Source organism: Labrus bergylta, chromosome 14, assembly GCF_963930695.1.
Source record: "Labrus bergylta chromosome 14, fLabBer1.1, whole genome shotgun sequence".
Classification (NCBI taxonomy): Eukaryota; Metazoa; Chordata; class Actinopteri; order Labriformes; family Labridae; genus Labrus; species Labrus bergylta.
Window position 1 is genome coordinate 3451202 of NC_089208.1, and position 21425 is coordinate 3472626.

At 41.1% G+C, this 21425-nt stretch overlaps 1 protein-coding gene across 1 annotated transcript in view; it reads right to left on the bottom strand.

Moving 5' to 3' along the window:
* The window catches only part of capn5b (calpain 5b), a 70973-nt gene that overhangs the window by 43105 nt on the left and 6443 nt on the right, over positions 1-21425 (bottom strand). Inside the window, exon 2 of the mRNA XM_065962904.1 lies at positions 8086-8259. Coding sequence (XP_065818976.1) covers positions 8086-8250 — 165 coding nt within the window. The 5' untranslated portion in view covers positions 8251-8259. The remainder of the gene's footprint in view (positions 1-8085; positions 8260-21425) is intronic.

The following is a 21425-nucleotide window of genomic DNA, read 5'->3' on the forward strand; positions in this document are numbered from 1 at the left end:
GAAAGACAGACAGGCCGAGAGACGATGTGAGACAGTGAGAGAGGAGGAACATTTTATTAGAGCTTGCTCTTTAAGCTCGCACGCTCTCCGCCACTGGGACTTCATCGTGGCCATAAATATCGCCGGGATGCATCTGAGCAAGGATAACTCGGAGCACAACAACCTCTAAGGGGGGGGGGGGGGGGGGGAGGGGAGGGTAACGCCTGTGAACCTTCACCCTGCAGCTGATTACAGGACCTCTTTGCAACCCGACTGTCTATTGGTGTAAAATTTTCTAATCAATCAAACCCTGAGTTTTCAGTTTCCAACCTTTTATCCCGCCTGTTGGAGACATATCTTCACATATTCTGTCAAATAAAAACAAGACCAGGAAACTCCACTTTTTATGTATTTTCACTTTCTGGCAAACATTTACGAGAAGATTTATCAAATGTGTTTTAGGGAAACATGAGATCACAGCAGCTCAACCTGCTGATGTTTTGTTTGGGACGGAGGTTTTTCTTTCTTCAAAACCCAAAATGGAGCTTTTCCGGCACTAAAGCGTCATTACCCAAAGAGTTGTGGTTAAGATGAAAGCTGTTTCTGGGAATGTCTGCCTCAATGGATTTCGTTGATGAAAACACCGGTGGGGAACAGTCAGGAGGGCTTTCTAGGCCATCAAAGATATCAAATCATATTCATTCAAAATCAAAATTATTCCAAGAAATAATTCTCCCTGGGGATTACATCATCACAAAAAACACTTTACAATCACAACGACTGTCTTGGTACTGTGGTATGATACAGTTTTACAAGCAGATTTAGACAAAAACAAACAGACGAACAAAACAAAAGGAAAAGGGTCAGTAAATAAAATGAATGAATTAGAAAGATGGACAAAATAGGTGAATGAGCAAACAGGACAAAGAAAAACATGGGGACAGTATAGTAACGAACTTATGTAAAATAAAACTGGTGGGATAGGTTGTACACATGGTGTTGTTTGTTTTTGTTTTGTTTTTCACTTTTATGGGTGCTAACATGATGATTGCCAAATACAGACTGTTTGTAAATTATATTCAAATTGTTGTGCTAATTTCCTCTCTCCAACTTGTTTACCTGCCCGGTTCTGCTGTGGCATCAACTCACCGGCATCAACATGGTGGTGAGAATTGTGGAGTATATTTTGTTGAATTCTGTGAGTTTGGTTTTTGAGTGTGGCTGATTGTTGTTCCATTGATATCTGTTGTGTAAGGAGGTCTAACCATTGTGATGTGCTGATCTTCTTCCTACTTTTCCAGTTCAGCAGTATTGTTTTCTTGGTGATAGTTAGGGCTACTAACTATGTCTTTCATCTTTTTCACAGCATTGTGGCATACATCATGAAAACACAAAGACAAACCCACCACATTTAGCCTCCATTGCTTTTTTTCCCAGCATAGTGCGAGCCAGCCTGGAGACCAGACAAATCTGCGGTTTCATGTTTTATTTGCTCTGGCAGATGCGTCTGATCCTCCTCCCACTGCAGAGAGCTTTCCATCGGACCTGATGTAGGTCAGGCCAATCACGGCCATTATGAGGCAAGTTTGACACGACGACAGTATAGAGAAGCCCCCCCGTTCAAGATAACATTTGTAAACAAACAAGATGGCTACCGATGATGATGTGTGGAGAGTCCTTAATCTGCTGTCACAGTTAGGATTACATGAACGTGGACAGTTAGTTCATGTCATGTCACGAACAAATTGAAGTCCATCATGCCGTGTGAGACCGCTCTGTGTTTTATGTTGACTAGATGACGTGAGCTGGATGTTATTAAGCCACCAACTGCAGTCGTCATGTTCTGATATATAGTATCTAAAAGACATCCTGGTCTCTGCATGCTGATGTAGAAATCTAAATAAACGGAGCGTTTCCAGACTAATTCATGAAAACTGATCTGAAGACTGGAGGAGAAAGCTTCAGTAGCTTGATGATGCTAACGCTAACGAGGATGCTGGAGCAAAAAGGAAAGGGCTCGTTTGTAACACAGTTCTCCCAACAGGCTACTTCAAGGAGGACCTTTGAAACGGCAAAGAATGGAAGAATATGCAACATTTTACACATAAATAAAGCAGAAATCCAGTCTCTCCTGTGTAAATGTGTCTCTGAGTCATGACTGTCTACAGTGAGGGAGAAGCTCGAGTCCCGCTGGCTGTGTTGTTGTCAGAGCCGTGTTTACATGGACGGGACAGCCTTGTGTATAAAAGCTGTTATAGTCAAGGACTAGAGAAAAGAAGAACATACTCACTGATTATTTGGATGTCAGGTAAGCGTTTTTAGATCACGCTCATTCTGTGTCAGTTCATGTGCAATATGAAGCTATGAGCTAGCTAAAGTGTGGTAACGTTAGCATGCTAACACAATGACACAGGTGATCGTAGCTCGAGCCAAGTACAATTTTGTCCGCTGCTTGCCCTTAATGATGCTTAATTATTGTGCGTTCTAATTAAAAACTCCTTCGTGTGAATGTGAGTGGAGGCGGGTTGGAGGCGTGTCTCTGGAGGAGAGCGGAGGCTTCAGAATGGAGGAGGCGTGGCCTAACAGAAGTTTGTTTTGGTTTCATGCTGGAGCTCAAGGGCGACATCTACTGGATCAAAAAGTTGCACATTCTTCCTTTAAAGGCTTTATGTGATTTTTTGGATCCAGCAGATGTCGCCCTTGAGCACCAGCATGAAACCAAAACAACTCGCGCTGCATTGTTGTGTTAGCATGCTAATGCTAGCGATCTTTATTATGCTGGTATCTTCACACTGCATGTAAATTTACCTGAAATGAGCGTGATCTAGAAACACAGTTAAGCAGTGAGTACAGTATGTTATTCTTCTTTTCTCTAGTCCCTCAATTAAACAACTTTTATACACGAGGGGAGGAGTCAGCCGGCCGTCCTGGCGATGTAAACAAAGTGAAGATAGGACTCTGAAAACTCTGAAAACATCACAGACAGTGGGACTCGGGTGTTACACCCATTGTAGACAGTCATGACTCACAGAGTTATTTTCAGAGGATACACTTGATTTCTACATTAAAGTGTGAAAAATCACATTTAAAGCCTTTAAAGAGCGATGTGTGTTTACCTACATCAAGTTAAACGCCAGTTTTTAATAATCAAACAGCTAACTCTTTGGCCTCAGTCCAATGTTTTTCTGTTCTCCATGAATAAATTAAAGTGCTTCTTTTATAAAACAAAAAAAAAAGCATGAAATGGAACCAAAAAAAAACTTCACAGGGTTTTGAATCACCTTAGATCTCACTTGTGATGTTCAAATCTCTTTCACCATTTCACCACATCAAACTTAAAAAGATGTTTTTATCCATTTAAGGTTTAATCAGGTAAGATGAAAGAGTGTGGACAGAAGTGTGAAGAACTACCCTGGGCTGCTGATGCACACAAAGGAGTTTTTATGAGCTGAAAATATCTCTGAGGGAATTGAAGTCCACAGAGATGATTTACCAGTGTGGATGATTCTTATGCATTCACTCACTGCTGCATGTCAGACTGCTGCTGACAGGCTTTTAAAATGATGAGAGCATTTCTCAGAGTCTGTGAAGGAGGCTGAACAGAACATGTGGATGTTTAAAGAAGTCTACACACCACAGAGCTGCAGCTGACTGAAACCTACTCTGTAAGAACCAAAGCAACATTAATGCCAGTGTAACAGGTTAGAAAATTACAACCTTTGACCTGAGTCACAGTCAGCAGTCCTCCCTGTAATCATCTAGATATTATCCAGAGTGCATATGTGAAAACGGCTGAGGAGAACAGCTGATCATATTTGCAAACATCAAGCTCCAGTTTGCGACCTTTTTTCCACACATTCATCATAAAGACGATGAACACAGATCTTTCAGGCGCTGCATGACGGCTCCGTAGATGCAGATCCATCAGCAAACCGCACGTTGCTGCCACCGTTTACAGTCTTAATGAATTGCTCTTGTGAAACAGGCTTCAGTAAACCCTTGGAGTGCCGAAATTAATGAATTCTGCATTTAGCTGCGCATCATTTAAATCAACATTTAACGCCGCTACAGGAAGCAGTTTATCAATTATGCAGCGAGGAAGAGTGAAGGTTGCTGGTCCACTCTGAGTAAAAAAAAAACAGATTGCTGAATATAGAACCGTGCTTTAATGATGGCAAGGGCTTCATATCCGTGGTGGAGGCTTTTCTTTAAAATATGATCAAATATAACAGAGCGCGAGCGCCGATAGCCGAGTAGTTATGACACTCGCCCGATGTACAGAGGTAACAGACCTCATCCGAGTGGCCGTGGGTTCAAATCCGACCTCGGCCCTTTGCTGTATGTCATCCCCCCACTCTCTCTCCTTCCAACATTTCCTGTCCTTCTTCAGCTCTCCTCTCCAATTAAGGCAAAAATGACAAAAAAATAACTTAAAAAGCAAACTTGTGAATATATAAATAAGTCTGATTCAAATAAAGACAACAATGTGACACATCTTTAGCTCTATAGAATAGAGATGTGCATGATAAGCCTTTTTCAGCTTTTCAGAAAGGCGCTGTTGAAGTCACCACTGCTGATTTCAAAATACTCTGTGTTTTCACCCTCTCCAGATCGTGTCTTGTAGCCACATCCTCTTTGCTCTGTGTCTGAGCGAAAAACTATTTATTTTTATTTTTTGCTTAAATCTTAAATATAAAACATAAAGTTAAAATGAACGGATTCAGCTGCTGTTGTTGAGAGACTTTTGTCAGATAGACTGCAGCGCCTCTATTCTCGTCACACACAGGACTACAGCGTTAGAAAGACTCAGACACTCTTGACTGGTTATGTTAGAAGGTTTTTGACAGGAGATGCAACATTTTAAATTGAAAGGAGAAAGTATAATGCTTACAAAAAATACTTTTCTTCCATATTGAGACTTTTTTTATTGTAAACGCTCAAATTGGAGGTCAGACCAGGTCTATGCATTTGGTATCAGCCAAAATATAGATGCTGGGGGGCGCAGTGGTTATTGCTTGCGCCCTATGCATGGAGGCTATGGTCCTCCAAGCAGGCGGCTAAGGTTCGAATCCAAACTGTGGATCCTTTCCTGCATGTCATTCCCCACTCTCTCTCTCTCTCGGATTTCCAACTCTGTTCACCTTCCTGTCTCTCTAATAAAGGCAGAAAACGGCCAAATAAATCTATTGAAAAAAATACAGCTGCTGTAAACTACATCTTTCTCTGGTCTCATGCATAATCATGAGTGGAGGAATGCATCTAAAAGGCTTGTTTAAAGGGGTCATATTCTGCTTTTTCTGGTTTTATATGCTCTTCAGTGTGTTTTCCAAGTGTCCTGTGCATGTTTAGGCACATCTATGTGCAAAAATTCAAAGTCCGAGGAAACACGGCTTCTCCTACGTCCTCCTGTTAGCTGTAGGATTAGCCGCATGTAACGCTCGGTTCTAGCCCCCCTCGAAAAGAAATTGCCAGTGTGGCGTCATTGTCAGTGTGAGGTCACTGATCTAAGCCCATTGGCTCGTTGTGGCAAGCCCAGCAGCTCATGTTGCACGCCCGCTAACTCCTGTAGCACGACCACGTTATGCCATAGCCTGCGGTAGGTGCTAATGTTTTTGCTCTGCTCGGAGCCAAAGTGGCTGCATTCCCAATATGGTAAAAGGGGCGGGACATTTCTGAGAACCATGCTGAGCGACTGACCAATTACGGCAGAGCCAACAGGCCGACCAATCAGATCAGACTTGACACACGTGGGGACTCTGAACGTGGGCACTTCAGAGCCTTAGAGAGAGAGTCAGAAGAGAGCCGGTACATGGAGCGGCAGTTCATGAAAACAGACACTTTTTTAAAACTTTAGTTATTGTGAACATACTTTAGTAGGAACATAGATTAAATATATGAACCCCAAAAAGGGCAGAATATGGGCTCTTTAAGGGGGAAAGGGGGCCGTACTGCGGGAATATCTGTTCATATGTGCAATCCTTTAATGTACTGTAAAACTGCGATATAATACCGTTACTGCAAAAAAAGCAACAACAACAGAATACTATGATCTGGATCTCAGGTCAAACTGCTCACCACTAGTCAAGAGTGTCAATAAAAAGTTTGCTCCTCCTCCTGCTTCTCTCCTCCTGACTTCTTCCACTTCTCGGTCTGCCTGACTGACATCACAGACCCAAACGTATAATCTGTGTGACCCAGTTTCCATGGCGATGCATGCTGGCTGTGGATGCGGTGGCACACAGGCAGAAGGAGGTTACTCCTTCCAGAGCCCCGGCCTCGCTGTGTGAGTGGGATATAACGGCGACAGGGGAGTCAGCTCTCTAAAAATCCTGAGGCCCTGATATCATCTGCTGCCGAAGCATACATACAGAAACCAGCTTATACAAGGAGACTACAGAGGGGAGTGAAGCGGGGACAAATGAACACTGACACACTGTTATTCAGTGAATTATTCAGTCATCAAACCCTCGTCCTGAAGCGCTCTTTGGCACCGAGAGCTCTCTGTGTGAATGTTTCTTTTTTAAAGGACCAATAAGTGCTCCCAATTTACTGTACGGCAAAGTTGCATAAAAAAATGACCTTGACATATTTCTGCAGGGAGTTTGGCAAGATGTTTAACTGACAGCAGTGCGTCAACATCTGGTTAGTCTGTGTCTCACACAACCTCCTGAAGATTGAAGCAGTCAGATTTCATCCCATCATGCAATGCTGCTGAGCCTCCTCGCAAATGAAGCAGATTTCTGATCCAACAAAACGCCTTTTTATAACGTGTCAGCACAGCGCCGGCGTCCATGTTAAATCAACTCCTTCATCACAGGAGTGGATGTAAGGGATGTATGTTTTGTGCACACCATGCTTATAAGTCTCGTTTTTGTCACCACACAGATTACGCAGCACGAGCATCAAGTGAACGAGGATTACATCGTCCAATCAATTCTGAGCTACTAAGAAAAATGGACCGCATCCTCCAAGCAGATGTCAAGAAGAAGTGAAAACAGAAGAACTACTACACATCTGTGGTGTCTGCAGCTGTATCTGAGCGCTTCTGTGTGAGAGTATAATCCCGCTTTAAGTGGCATGATGTAAAAAGGACGGCCAAAGCAACCGCAATGTTTCCTTCTTACTCATTTTAACCTTCACATTTTGCTTTTTTTTAGATTTCCTGTCATTTTTTTTTTGTTTAAAAACAAAAATCGAACTCTGGGCCCCGACTCCAGCCGCCCACTTCTGACAAGATGCAGCTATTCAATATTTTTCATGAAGTTTCTGTTGATAATACCTTTAAGTATGTGAGATTTGAAACATGTGTTTGGACTTTGACCCATGACCATTTTGTCCCCGGGCTCATGTAAACCTCATCAGCTAAGCTGTTACAGAAAAAACATTTTATCTAGCTACGCTGTATTTGGGTCAAATTGATGCATTCTGAACTAAAGTAGATCTGAAAACATGAATCAACACGCTGTCGGTTTTTACATTAAAGGTTGAAAATGTTGAATTTTACACTAAAATATCTCAATTAATTTAAAATGGACTAAACCTGTGGTATATTTTTTTGGTTAAGTACTTAAATTACCTGGAATATTTCCAAGAGTTATCATAGCCAGAGAAATCCTACATTTTATAGTTGCAACGGGACGTGTCTTGTTTTGACACATGTTTTTCGTTGCCGTGGAAACACCGGATGTTAAGTCCAAGAATGCTGCACAATGAAGTATATTCACACATATTCTCTTCCTCAGGTCGGTTTTCTCCCGTTTGTTTTCACTACGGTCAACTTGGGAGTTTGTTTTCATCAGGGGTGGGTTGGGGGGGGAGTAGCACTCCCATGATTCCTCGCCAGCTTCAACGTCATCTTTTGTTATTGGCGAGTTATAACAATTAAAATGTTTGTTTGTAGACAAATAAAAATATGAGTCCTTCATCTCAGGATTCAGGAAGCACTGATCAATATCAAACAAACAAAGAATCAATGAATCAAAAATATAGTCATGGGAGTTGTCCAGAATTAGCTGCAGCTTTAAACTGTTTTGAAATATCGGGGCTTGATGTTGGTGAGACAGAATAACCAGTCATCAGCAGCATCAGATATCTTCACCCACTCACCCGAGGCCTCTTCCACACCACGCGTCCGATCCTGTTGCCCAGGTAGAAGAGCGAGTCGTCGGTAGCGGGGAAGCGGGGGTCCTCAAAGAGGAGGCCACTCTGCAGACACTGCCTCTTCAGGGTGGAGTACTGCTGCCCCTCGAAGGCCTTCACTGAAGTGAACATACTGCCGCCCTGAGGGACACCAAAAAGAGGAAGGGACACCTGTCAGTCTTAAGTTGTTCTGCACGTATCACACACAGATACACATCATATCATCACACATTTCATGGACAGAGTATTCAGTCAGTTTTTTTTTTTCTTCAACTGGCGGCTTCCCCCATGGCATTTTGAAAACCAATTTTCCCTCCCTACACCTCCGCTCTCCTGCTCACACAAAGCTGAGTGACAGCGGAGTCCAGCCGACTTTAATACCTTTACACTGAAAGCTCTCGGTGGAAAACAGCAAAGTCGATGTGACACACACATAGCCTGGTTCCACTAGGTCAAAATGATTAATCTGCCAATTCATTGATATCCTCTGGGGCCTAATTATCACTGTTCTACATTAAAGGAGCCACGGACACATTGATCAGATCAGTACTGGCTGAGCATGTTGGACTGGAGGTGGTCTAAGACGGAGGTATTGGAGGGAAAATCGATACTGAAACAACACAAACCTTTGAACCTTTTAATCTGAATTTTATTTTATGACTTCACCATCGAACACGATTCATGATAGCTATGATCTTAAATACAGAGATTACACGACCAAAATGATACCAACACAGAAGTCCATGTTGTACTGCCGGTATCATTTCCTGTATTTATCAGTTGAGGAGGTCAAAAACACTTGTGGTGTGAAGGTCTCTGAAGGCCGCAGTGTGTCGGTCTCATAGAGTGAATAAAGTCATTCTTCATACTACAAGTGCTGCTGGAGCGTTTTGACCTCTTCAAGTATTTCACTCTTCACACACCCTGCTAGATGGTGAAGTTGTGCCAGAAAATCCAACTCAGCTTCTCCTTTAATTCTCAGTTGAACGCTTCATTTACTCACTTTCTTCACCGATACTCGCTCCATCTTCAAGGCAGGGCTGGTCATTTTCAAGAACTGGCATGAATTTTAAAGTAGCATTCCCTCAGTGCTCCGTCTGCACCCACCCCTTCCCCCACCCCCTTCCCCTCTGTGCTCCCTCTAAAGCCACCTACTGATCAGACTGGAAGGTGGACGCGTTGTAAATGGTAAATGGACATGAGCTTGTATAGTACGTTTTTCATGATTTGGTCTTATATAGTTTGTATTTTCAGTTTATATTTCTTATTTTAGTAGTTCTTGTTTCCTACTTTACTTTCTAGTGTTTTTATTTTGGTATTTCTTATCCCAGTGTTCTAGGTTCTAGTGTTTAGCTACGTTGAGTTCCCTGAGTGTCTTCAGAAGTGACACAGAAGGGAAGAAGCACAGAGACTAAATAGACATGGGGTAATCAAACACAGGTGAGCCCAACAAGACACAGGTGAAGACAATGAGGGCGATCAAGTCTAGAGGGAAACACACAGAGGCAGGGAGAAAATATAAGACAAGAAACACTGAGGACAACTACAAAATAAATCATGAAACACTGAAGAACCACAGAGAACTCAATGTAGATAAACACTAGAACCTAGAACACTGGGATAAGAAATACCAAAATAAAAACACTAGAAACTAAACTAGGAAATGAGAACTACTAAAGCAAGAAATATAAACTACACAAGACCAAATCATGACAATGTTGGGGCTGGGGATCGAACCCTTCACCCTCTGGTTGAGAGACGACCAACTCTACCAACTGAGCCACAGCCGCTCTGTTTTCCATGAGGTTAAAAACCCACTCAGCTCCAATGTTTCTCGATTGATTGAAAGTCAGGTAGAGATAATATTTCCAACATGGCAACTGTGGTTTTAGGCTTCATAAAGCCTCTTTGGAAATCAATGGGTGACTTCTGAGTGGACGTCTATGTTTTATACACTACAGTCTATGGTTTCAAACTCACCTCTGCTCTGGCTTTTAATACAATTTGAGCTTGACATTTTGACATTTTGACATTTTGATTCATGCTCCTATTTATTGTGCTTTTATTGTGTTTCATTCTATATGTTATTTTATTTGTTGGTTTTACGTTGTGTTTTTGTACAGCACTTTGGTCAATCTAGGTTGTTTTAAATGTGCTATAGAAATAAAGATTGATTGGTTTCTTAAAAGGGAGAGGAATGTGTGAAGCAAAAATGAAACCATCCTCTTTTAAACTAAACTGTTGTACGAATCAAAGCCTTTACAAGCCACAAAGAGAGTGCCTTGTTTGAATGTTTTTTTTTCCTTCCTTCAGATAGAACAATGATGGGAGAATTATTTTTTTTAAAAAGGCTAAATTAGTTTTGACTAGTCTGTAACAGTCAGGCTTCAAAATGAAAGCACTGATAGATCTGGCTAATTATTTAAAGAATGTTTCTGACACACACACAGGGAAAAGAAAATATGAGAGAGCTCGTTAATGCTTCACACACCATCAGTCAGATTTGTCACTTTCATGAATCTTTGATGAAGACGTTTCGATCAAATGGCTTCAGGAGAATCTGGAACTGTAATTATTCCTGAATTAAATGTTCCTCAAGAAATTTGGATCTGGTAACTCTTGATAAGGAGTGAGTCTGAGTTGATCTAACATTTTAAAAACACACATTCATACTGATGGTAGAGGCTGCTGGGTAAAGTGACCATCAGAAAAGAAATGATCCCATTCATACACATCATACTCAGCGGGAGCAACTTGGGGTTCAGCGTCTTGCCCAAGGACACATCGTACATGTAGCTGGAGATTGAACCCCCGACCTGAGAGACGACCGACTGTACCAACTGAGCCACAACCACCCGGTAGTGCACCAATATGGCGAGGATCATCATCACCAAGTCCTTCCATTAAAACAAGAGCTGAACAACAAGAGAGTTTCATAATCTGTACGCTTTTCAGAAGAGGAAATCATTCATGGCTGAACTTTGTTTTTCACCTTAATTTGCAATCTGTCTTCTCCTCTCTTATTGTTTCGTTATCAATACATCTGCCATCCAGAGGTTTCAGCAATGCAGAGAGATAAGTCAAAAACACTCAGAGCAGTGTCAGGTCAGTGAACGCCTCTGCATCAATGTTTCAGGCCTGGCTGCGCTGCTTGCTGGCTGACTGACACACTTTATGTAAGACGGGCTACAAAGAGCTGGCTGATATGATGATATATTTAAGAGAGTGAAAATAGAAATGTGAAAGCCAATTTTAGGTTTAGGCAATTAAGGCTGTCAAAACTTTTTTTTTTTTCTGATACGAAAGAGTGGTATCAAAAATCTTTAAAAAATCCTTCTTTTATTTTGAACAGATATGAAAAAGGGTATTCATAGATCAGCTTGGGAGGACTTGGGGTAGCTTTGACAGAGCAGGGATGGAGAAAAGTCCTGAAAGGGGTGCACACTCCATATGTGCCAGACACGGCCTTATTCAAATTTAAGGTGCTGAATCGCCTTCAATTCAAAAGTCAAGCTCTCATAGATGTTCCCACTGAAGATCCAAGTTGTGACAAATGTAAACTCTCACCTGCCTCCTCAGCACACTCATTCTGCCATTGTCCTAATTTGTCAAGCGATTGGAGCTCAGTCCTTCCAACACTACCTGATGTTTTCAAATCCACTGTCCAACCTGATCCCATGATCGTCATTTTAACGCATAGTTGGGAGTTAAAAAAACAAGAATCTTGTCAGCACGGAGACTATTCATTCTCCAATGGAAAACACCCTAATTAACCGAGCTGGACTCATAATATGGCTCATTTGATAAATTCTGCCACCAGGGGGGGGTCTCAATCAAAATAATTAGAAAAGATGACCTCGAGGCTGCCGGGGAATCATGGGAGTGATCCTCTCTGCTACCCAACCCAATGAAAACGACGTCCGAGTTGACCGTAGTCAAGACCAACGGGCGAAACCGGCCTGGGGGAGAGAATATGTTTAACAGACGAGCTAATGTATCCGAGTTTAATTTACATGACGTTTTTTATCGCAGTAGCAAATACAGCAACGGCACGGCAGCTTTCACTAACAGCTCACGCTTTCTTATGCAGCGGTCTTTGAATTAACATCTGGTGTTTCCACGGCAACGATAAACATGCCGTGTCCATGGTCGCCACCACAACAAGACACGTCCTGTACAAGTCTAAAATTAAGGCTTTGATAACTGTTGGAATTAATTGAGGTAGCGTAAGTACAGTAAAAGGTTGAACATAGGTTAAGTCAATTTGTACAAAACATTAGAAGTAAATCTTCACTAACTTTAACCCACAGATAAATAATGCCAACACCTCTGTTTTTAGAGTGAAGGTCCATCCATGTACTCTTATTGTAATCACATGTATTCAGACACACAAAGACAGGTAGATTTGGGATCAGCTGCTGCTTTACAGAGATGGCTGAACTCACCGTACTGTTTCCATGCCAAGGTAACCCGTTTAAGGAGCTTTAACAAGATTCCCCTTTAATCACAGTTGGACCCTGCATGACCTGTACAGTGTACCGCTCTGACATTAACAACATCTGACACTAACACAGGGTGCTGGTGAGTATCAAGACTCAGAACTTAAAGACATTATATATTTTGCTCATGGAGAGATCGGCCTTCTTTAAATGGATCATTTTGAGCAACGCAGATGAGTTCGAGGACACGGTGGATGTTCCTTTTGTTTGGTCTGCAGGACTGGTAGGGGACCATGGACTGACAAATCCATATCTACATGCAGATCGATACAGATCCGCTGTCCTCGAGGTTAATTGGCGGTCGCCTTAAATGATCATAATTAATTTGGCAAAGAAGCACCCAAAACATCTGAGAGTTAAACTGCAACAAAGGCTAAAACAAGTCTCAAACCTCTTATTGGAAACAAAGTTAGAAATTTGTACAATCTTCAACAGAGACTGTCCAAGCACCGGGACATGCCATTTGTCAAAAGAATTTCCAGTTGGCCTTTGTGTTGTGGTAATGGACATTTTATGTATGCTAATATTAGCTCACTGGTGACGTGTGATAAAATAAATTACTAAAAATATCTTAAATGGAGTAAAATGTGCTCCTTTTTAAAACTGGTGGATAACAAAGTCCAGAAATGAAGACTTTAAGAAAGAACACTTGAGTTCAACTTAGTCCATAGATGGTGTTAGCCGAGCTAGCGTCTTGTGCTCATATGAACCTTTACTGCGTTGGATGCTTCAGACATTTTGAACAGCGAGGAGGCGGGGACAGATGTTCAGATGATGTAGGAGGAACACTCTTGGATGAGCTTTCCCTCTGATGCTGTTTGTCATTCATGGTGAGAAAGAATAGAGCATGCTTCAAATGCCCCGTGCCCACATCATATGCCACCACCCAGGAGTGGAAATAAATGGAACAACGGTCAACAACTGCTGACTGACGCACACGGCATCACTTTACCGATCAGCAACAAAAGACTGTTTCTTGCCGTCTAAAGAGTGGCAACAGTTTATGATCGCATCATTTTTTCACTGGCAAGTTTCTGATAAATACTTTACTGGCTCAAGCCTATAAGTATTTAACAAGTGAAGTAATAAATGTTGTTTTCAGTTTTCCTCTCTGGATTATTATCATTGCGATCAGTTACTTAAAAAGTGTCTAAAATAAAAGCTTGATAATCTCAAACACATTTTATTGTGTATCAAAAATAATCTAAAGCTTCTCCTGCACACCTGTGTGCTTGTGACCTCAAGGATCTAAATGGGATCAAATTGTAAGACATTGTACTTTAATGATTTTGTATTTCACTTCAATAAAAATATCTGACTTAAGGTGCTGACTCACAATGGACAGAACCAGATGTGTAGCATAGTCACCTAACGCCTACAAAACCCACAATGCAACTCAACAACTGACGGCTAAATTGGGAATCTTGGTATGTTATGCCCATGGATAAATGAATAGATATGGAGATACAGGGGACACTGTTCAGGTCCTTTTAAAAACAAAACAGAACAGAAAAGTTGAGTATTTGGTGTTAATAGTTTGAATTTTATAGACTTCATTAATCCCTGAAGGAAATTCTGGCACCTCTCCAGTTACCAAACCAACTTCCATATTTTGGTCCGCACCGAGATTTGAACTGGTGACCCTCCGGTATCCAACCCAGGGACCTACAATTTAAAGATTACTGAAGCAACACTATTAGGGGTTACTGTAGAAGTTTGTGCTCTTCATTTTTTACTTGCATTGTTTAGACTGAAACATTTCATCTGGAGAGTTGACAGCAGATTGATCAGAACTGACAATAATCATTACAGCCCCCGGTGAGATTACAGTTTAAGTCAACAAGCCAACCTTCTTCTAATTAATTGGGAATTAGTCAGAGAACCAGATCAAGAAGAACAGCTAACAACACAAAAACAAGCTCAAACATTTAATGATTAGCTTGAATATTAACTGTATGATATAAAAATCCATCATCTATTCCAACCTCTAACCGGCACAGCAGTGAAGGAAGAAAACCAAATCCACTTGAAGTCTTTGAATGCCACCTCACTACCAAGCAGCACTTTCAAATTAAGTATTTTGTTAATTGGGCTGAGCTGACCTGCTCACCTTCCAGCGGTGCTCAATGATATCTATTATCTGGGGAAAATGGAGGGAACAGAAAATGGACGGGTGCCAAAAATAAAGGACGACAGGAGCAGCTTGAAATCTAACTACTCTACCTTTCAGACATAATTAACCCGAAGGCACTGGAAGCTGAGTTTTCCTGACATTCAGGGAGATCCAATTTCTTTCAATGGACTTGTGATATGTTGATGTGAAAACAGGCAGCACAACACAAGCTGAGCTCCAATGACACACGTCACACTCTCAAAGAAACCACTAATCATAATGGTTAAAAAGAATAAGGAGAAGATCTCTTCAATCGTCCTGATGCATTTTAGGGCTAAGGTCAAACAACACTTTTGTTTTTTCATTGTTTTTATCCTCTCTAAAGGCATCAGTCTACTCAGTCTGTGACTTTAATTAAAGGAAATATCCATTAACTCGGATTCAGAAGCGTTAAAACAAGCTCGACGACTCTTGAGCGAGTGATAAAGTAAATTCCTGGGGGGAGCGAGGAGGTCGCAGTTGGAAGCTAAATCCGACAGATGGCCTGGTGTCTTGGCTCGTGACTGCGATGGGGGGAAACCATGCTGTCATCTGGCCTCTGTGGACGGCCAACAGCCTAACCTGCAGAGAGAACCAATCCTGAGAAAGCTGCTGCACTGGATGCCTTCACTGCTGCTGTGAAATCATAGAGTTTACTGAATGATAAACACAGTATATCGACAGTATAATGTCGAAATGATCTGAGGAATTGTAATGTTCCCCAATTAGGGGAGAGCTCGGACAATTATGACGAGCTAGAAAATCCAATAACTGATGTGAAATCTCCCATTATGGAAAACACGTCAGCTAATAGTTGCCTAGTTACACATCCAGCAAGACGAGGAGCAATATTAGAATTCAGTTCATGTTTCTGACCATGCAATGAATCTAAATCAAGCCTTCCAACGTTGTGGTCTGAAAAACAACTTCGATCTCAAATGATCCAAAGAGCTGAAGATTCATGAATGGCCACTTGGAGCCCTCCAAAAGCGAGTCACTCCCCATACATCCAGATGCAAACAGCTTGACTGTACAGCAGAATTTAACATGTTTACTGCCAGGTGAAAAAACCGACAGTAGTTTGGTCTCTATGATCCTCTTTTAATGTAAACCACATGGGATGAATTTATTGGACACCACAGCTGTTATATAAATAATATTAAAGGCCTAATAGGCTTGTAGGCATAATTAAGAACACAGAGGCTTTGACTGCTTGAGGTCATCTCAGCTAATTCTAGTCAATGAACTTAACTCCTCGCTTGTGTTTGTGCTATGGCTTTGATGTGCTGTTGTTGCAACAACAGAAGAAAAAGAAAACAGAAGAGTCAGCACACTAAATGTCCTTTAAAGGCTTTATATCTGATTTTTCACACTTAAATATAATATAAATCAAGTATATCCTCTGAAAATAACTCTGTGAGTCATGACTGTCTACAATGGGTGTAACACCCGAGTCCCACTGTCTGTGATGTTTTCAGAGTTTTCAGAGTCCTATCTTCACTTTGTTTACATCGCCCGGACGGCCGGCTGACTCCTCCCCTCGTGTATAAAAGTTGTTTAATTGAGGGACTAGAGAAAAGAAGAATAACATACTGTACTCACTGCTTAACTGTGTTTCTAGATCACGCTCATTTCAGGTAAATTTACATGCAGTGTGAAGATACCAGCATAATAAAGTAGCATTAGCATGCTAACACAACAATGCAGCGCGAGTTGTTTTGGTTTCATGCTGGTGCTCAAGGGCGACATCTGCTGGATCAAAAAAATCACATATAAAGCCTTTAAAGTATGTTTTATCTGAGTAGAGCAGCAGCGAACAGAAATGGAACAAAAATGGATGCTTTTCTACGCAAAGGCTTCAACGCTGATGAAAGCTTTGCTCCTCTCCAGGTCTAATGCCTGATTCAAATATGTTTGCCTCTGGCCACCCCAAGAAAATAAACCATTTTGGTAAAGATGACAAACTACGAAACTTTTAAAATGACTAGAGCCCGACCGATTCATCTGCCAGCTGATAATATCGGCCAATATTAGTGACTATCAATATCGGCTAATTTAATCGCAGATATGTGCAGATATTACTCGATTTATTCACCAGTCAAATAGCATTTAATTTGAGTTTCATTGCGTTACACTAGCAGTTCTCTTTCACCAGCAGAGGGCGCTATATGGATTACAACACATCATCACTCTCCAGAGTTTCAAGCGGTGATGCACGTACATGCTGCATTATTTTGAAGTGACCATCTTGTCTTCATTTTAGATATTTTCCCCAAGTGTTGGATCACTGCATGAATGTGTATATATGTATCTATCTTTACAGATACAAAAAAGGATATAAGAAAGGTATCGGCCGATATATCGGTATCAGATTTTTTCTCTCTCCCTAATACCCATATCTGTATCGGCCCCAAAAAGACCAAATCAATCAGGCCCTAAAAACGAGAGTTGAAAACTAAGTGGTAAAGTTACAGTAGATAAATCCTCATTTTAAAATCTTCATAACAATGTCAGTCTCCGTCACCTCCTGAGCAAAAAAAAAGTGGTCCTTACACATTTGATTTTAGTATCTCCGCTCTCACTGAATTCAGATTCAGGCTGCTGTAATCAAACCAAAACACTCAAACTAACCAACCAGCTCAAAGTCACTGAAACCTTTCCCTCTATGTAGTTTCATAAACCCTCTTTTCCTCATAGCTGACGAGAGCTGACTCTTAAATAGGTAGATTTTCCTGTGATATATAAATGGAGTAATTAAGAAAACCATGAAGTATTTGCAGGTTTGATCAGTAAGCAGAAGGTAATTGGCAGCCTGGTGAATTATACAGTCTGACCTCCTGTATGGCTCCTTTGCACACTGAGGCTGGAACGAGTCTGTGTTGGCTTGTCTGACATGTTGTGTAGAGGGCGGGGAGGTATTGTGTTCCTGTTATGATTAATTCATTTAGAACTAATCAATTTTAAAAATGACGTCCACGTCTCACAGAGTGTGCAGCGTCTCGGGATGCCATATGTCTCCGCTCTAATTCAAAGTTATCCGTGCTTGATGTGATTTGTGTGATGTACAGAATTTAAAACATTACCTGTTTCATTATTTCACTTTTTTTATTTTATTTGCATAAATAGCCATCTGTACCACAGTTGCGTTAAATTGTCGTTGATCACAGGTTTTAAAGAATGCATTTCTAAACCACATCAACATCTCTGAGCTGTGACAAAAACTATCTCACAAAGATTAAATATGTAAATAGTTAGAGTTCCTTGATATTAGTTTGAGTACATTACTTCTTTAAGTTGCATTGCACAAGCCAAGGTGCAACACTTTGACATATTTCTGTGTGGGCGCTGGACACTAGGATGCTTTACGTGGGAAATGTAGTTGGATTGCATTCGAGAACAAAACATGACCTGTGATAAGATTTCAGCTCTCCTACGAGTGGGAGAGCAAAACAGATGGCGAACTAATGAAAGGAATAAGTTGGAAAATGTAATAAGAAGACGCCTACGCTACAGGAAGTGTGGGTCTGCGACAAAAACCACAGGAGATAGAAGTGATTCTATTAGCCGTGAGGTGGCTCTAAGTGGCCTGAATGTTCATTACGTTCATGAGATAATGAACAATAAAGACACAAAAGAGACAAAAGATGGTTCAGAGAGAGAGGATGTTGGAAAGATGGCAGCCCCATTTTTTATCATACTAAGTTATTCCATCACAAGATATGTTCCTTTGTCGTCTCTTCCCACCAAATGCTGATTAGGGCAAGACTCGGGCTGGGTATCCAATTTGATACTTTTTTAGCAAGGATCGAATTGCTTCGATACAACAGAGAATCGAAAAATGGCTTTTCATTCGATACCAAACTTCAATACCTATCATACCTACCATCAGCTTCAGTGAGCCAATAAGCATGCAGCATGCTTGTTGTACCAGGATTTAATAATGCTGGTGATTGGCTGCTTAACCAGACACATGTGTTCTTGTGTTTTGAGAGGCTTGACTACAGTGTGCATCGTGAAGTTTAGAAAAATGTCAACGAGATCAAAACAGACAACTTTAGTTAAACCACATTGTGGCAAAATGGTTTATATTCTCATGTTATGAAACTGCTTTGAATGTTTTAAAATACCATGGAGCTGAAAAATAAAACTAAAGATTTGTGTCATAATGTGTAATGTAATTTTTTTTTGTTAAAATGGATTTGATAAAATTAGTATCAAAGAAAGTATCGTTTAGGAATCGGCATCGAAGTCAAGGTATCGGTATAGAACATTTTTGAACGATACCCAGCCCTAGGCAAGACCGATGTGGGATTTTTGGGGCCGATACGGAAATCGAGATTAGGGAGGGAAAAAATCTGATACTGATATATCGGCTGATATCTTTCTGTGATCGATGTTCGATCTTTAGAGATTTAGATATATACATTTATTGCATTTATCCTTTAAAACAAGATGGTGACTCAACAGAAGAGTAACTGTGCATGTACGAGCTTAACACTCTGGAGAGTGATGATGCTTGTTATAATCCATATAGCGCCCTCTGCTGGTGACAGAGAACTGCTAGTGTAAAACACTGAAACTCAAATGAAATGCTATTTGACTTACCCCTAGCCCACCCCTAGCCGTAATATTGGCTAGGGGTGGGCGATATAACGATCTTAGATCGTGAAGGATTTTAACATGCTGGACGATCTGCCAAAGCAGAGAGATCGTAGAACTGGGCTAATGTGTTTATTATATCATGCGGCAGTTTATGCTCCGACACAGACGCGTCTCCCGTCCCCCCCTCCTGTTTTACTCCGCAGCGGTGAAAACGAAACTTAAGAATTAGTCTGCAAAAACAACTCCATCCCGGTTATATGCAACTGTTCTGACATTTTCCAAACCGACACGGCGTGAGCATCAGTTAACTTCTCTGCATAGTGTGCACAGTTAAGTTTACATCTCGGAGAGCGAAACCGTTTAACAGAGAGACGTTAACAGTCTGCAGAGAGTCAGACAGAGAGGAGCTCAGACAGACAGTGAGGGGAGATATAACCCCGGTGTTTCAAATGTTACTGTCGGTGTTTTCTGCTCTCTCTCAATTTTTAAAAGTTAATATCAAGCTTCTCCACCTGAAGCTCACCTGCTGTGATAACTGAATTTATAGGGATTACACTAAAGAGAGTGAGTAACCATGGTGACTGTCTGTCTGTCAATCAACAATGTCCCGCCACCTCTATGAATTAAACTCTTCTGTCAGTAAAACTTACTTTGATCATGTGTCACAGAATGAACACATTCTGTATTATGTTTGATTATATATAAAGGCTGCAGAGCCTGTATGAAGCTCCAGCTGGAGGAACTCTGCAGGGCTAAAACAGAACAGAAACACAAGAACTTGAAGTCTACATGTTTTTAAAAGAATGCATCACTGCGTGAAAATGTTCCTGATGAACATAAAAAGAGGACACATAACTAAATCATCATTTCAAAGTGGTGAGGAAAACCTTCAAATTGTTCATAAATATTGATCAAATTGAGGGAAAGACATTTCTGTTGCTAAAGATGTTCTGGGTGAGAGACCTCCAGACCCCCAACAAAGATGTTTTTCAAATAGATTAAACTTGTCTGCACAGTTTTTGTGCATTTAAAAACATTATACAGGGAAATAAGTTTGGTTGAACTGGTCAGTAACTTACAAATTTGTCTAAAGATCAGTATGAAATAAATCGTGATAAAATCGTGATCGTGATTTTGCCCCCCAAAAATTGTGATATGATATTTTTCTCATATCGCGCACCTCTAATATCGGCGTATATCTGTGATAAAAGTAGTCGATACTGATCGTCATTTGAAATGCTAATATCGGCCGATATTACTGATTAGCTAAACCTGCATATCAGCTGATACACTGAGTTCTGTTACCATACAAGTAGGATTCGTCATCAACTAGAATAAAGCATGAGCATGTTGACTCAATCTGAAGTACGAGCAGCACTACGCAGAACAAGATGGAGTAAACGCCGTCGCCCACTGTTCACCGCACTGTTCAAGCTAACACTGAAATAAAAAGTACAAAACAAAAATGGACGGAGCCCGCTGCAATCACTTTATCAACATGACGTCAAAACAGGCACCAAACGAACAACAACACAACCTCAGAAAAGACAAAACAACATGTTTAGGCGTTTTTCTCTCACGCTTAAGAGACGGGCCCAGTTGGGCGGGGAGCACGCCGTCCAACGGAGCAAAACAACGGCGTTGCAGCAGGTACAGAAAATGTGGAAGTTGGCAGTAAGTCAGTACTTTGTCTGCTCTGATACAGTAGATTTTTTTTGTACTTTTGAAGCCTGATCCCGCACTTTTGGCGCTCAGCATTTGAGACTGTTTTTGTTGCAAAGCCATTCAACATGAAATGTAAGTCTCTGTTAGGCTTAGGAGCTAGGGTTACTCATGCTCTGTTGCTAATCTTGAAATGAATACTACTTACACAATCCCAAAGAACAAAAAAAGTGACTCAATTTACTGCACAGTAGGCGTACAAAGAAGATGTCGAGAAAAGGAGTCAGAGAGAAACCTAAAGCAACTGAAGAGCTCGTTAACAAAGAGTGACAGCGGTACGACAAACGATCTGTTGCCGGGCAGAAGTGAGCAGAGGTGGAAAGTGTCCGCTG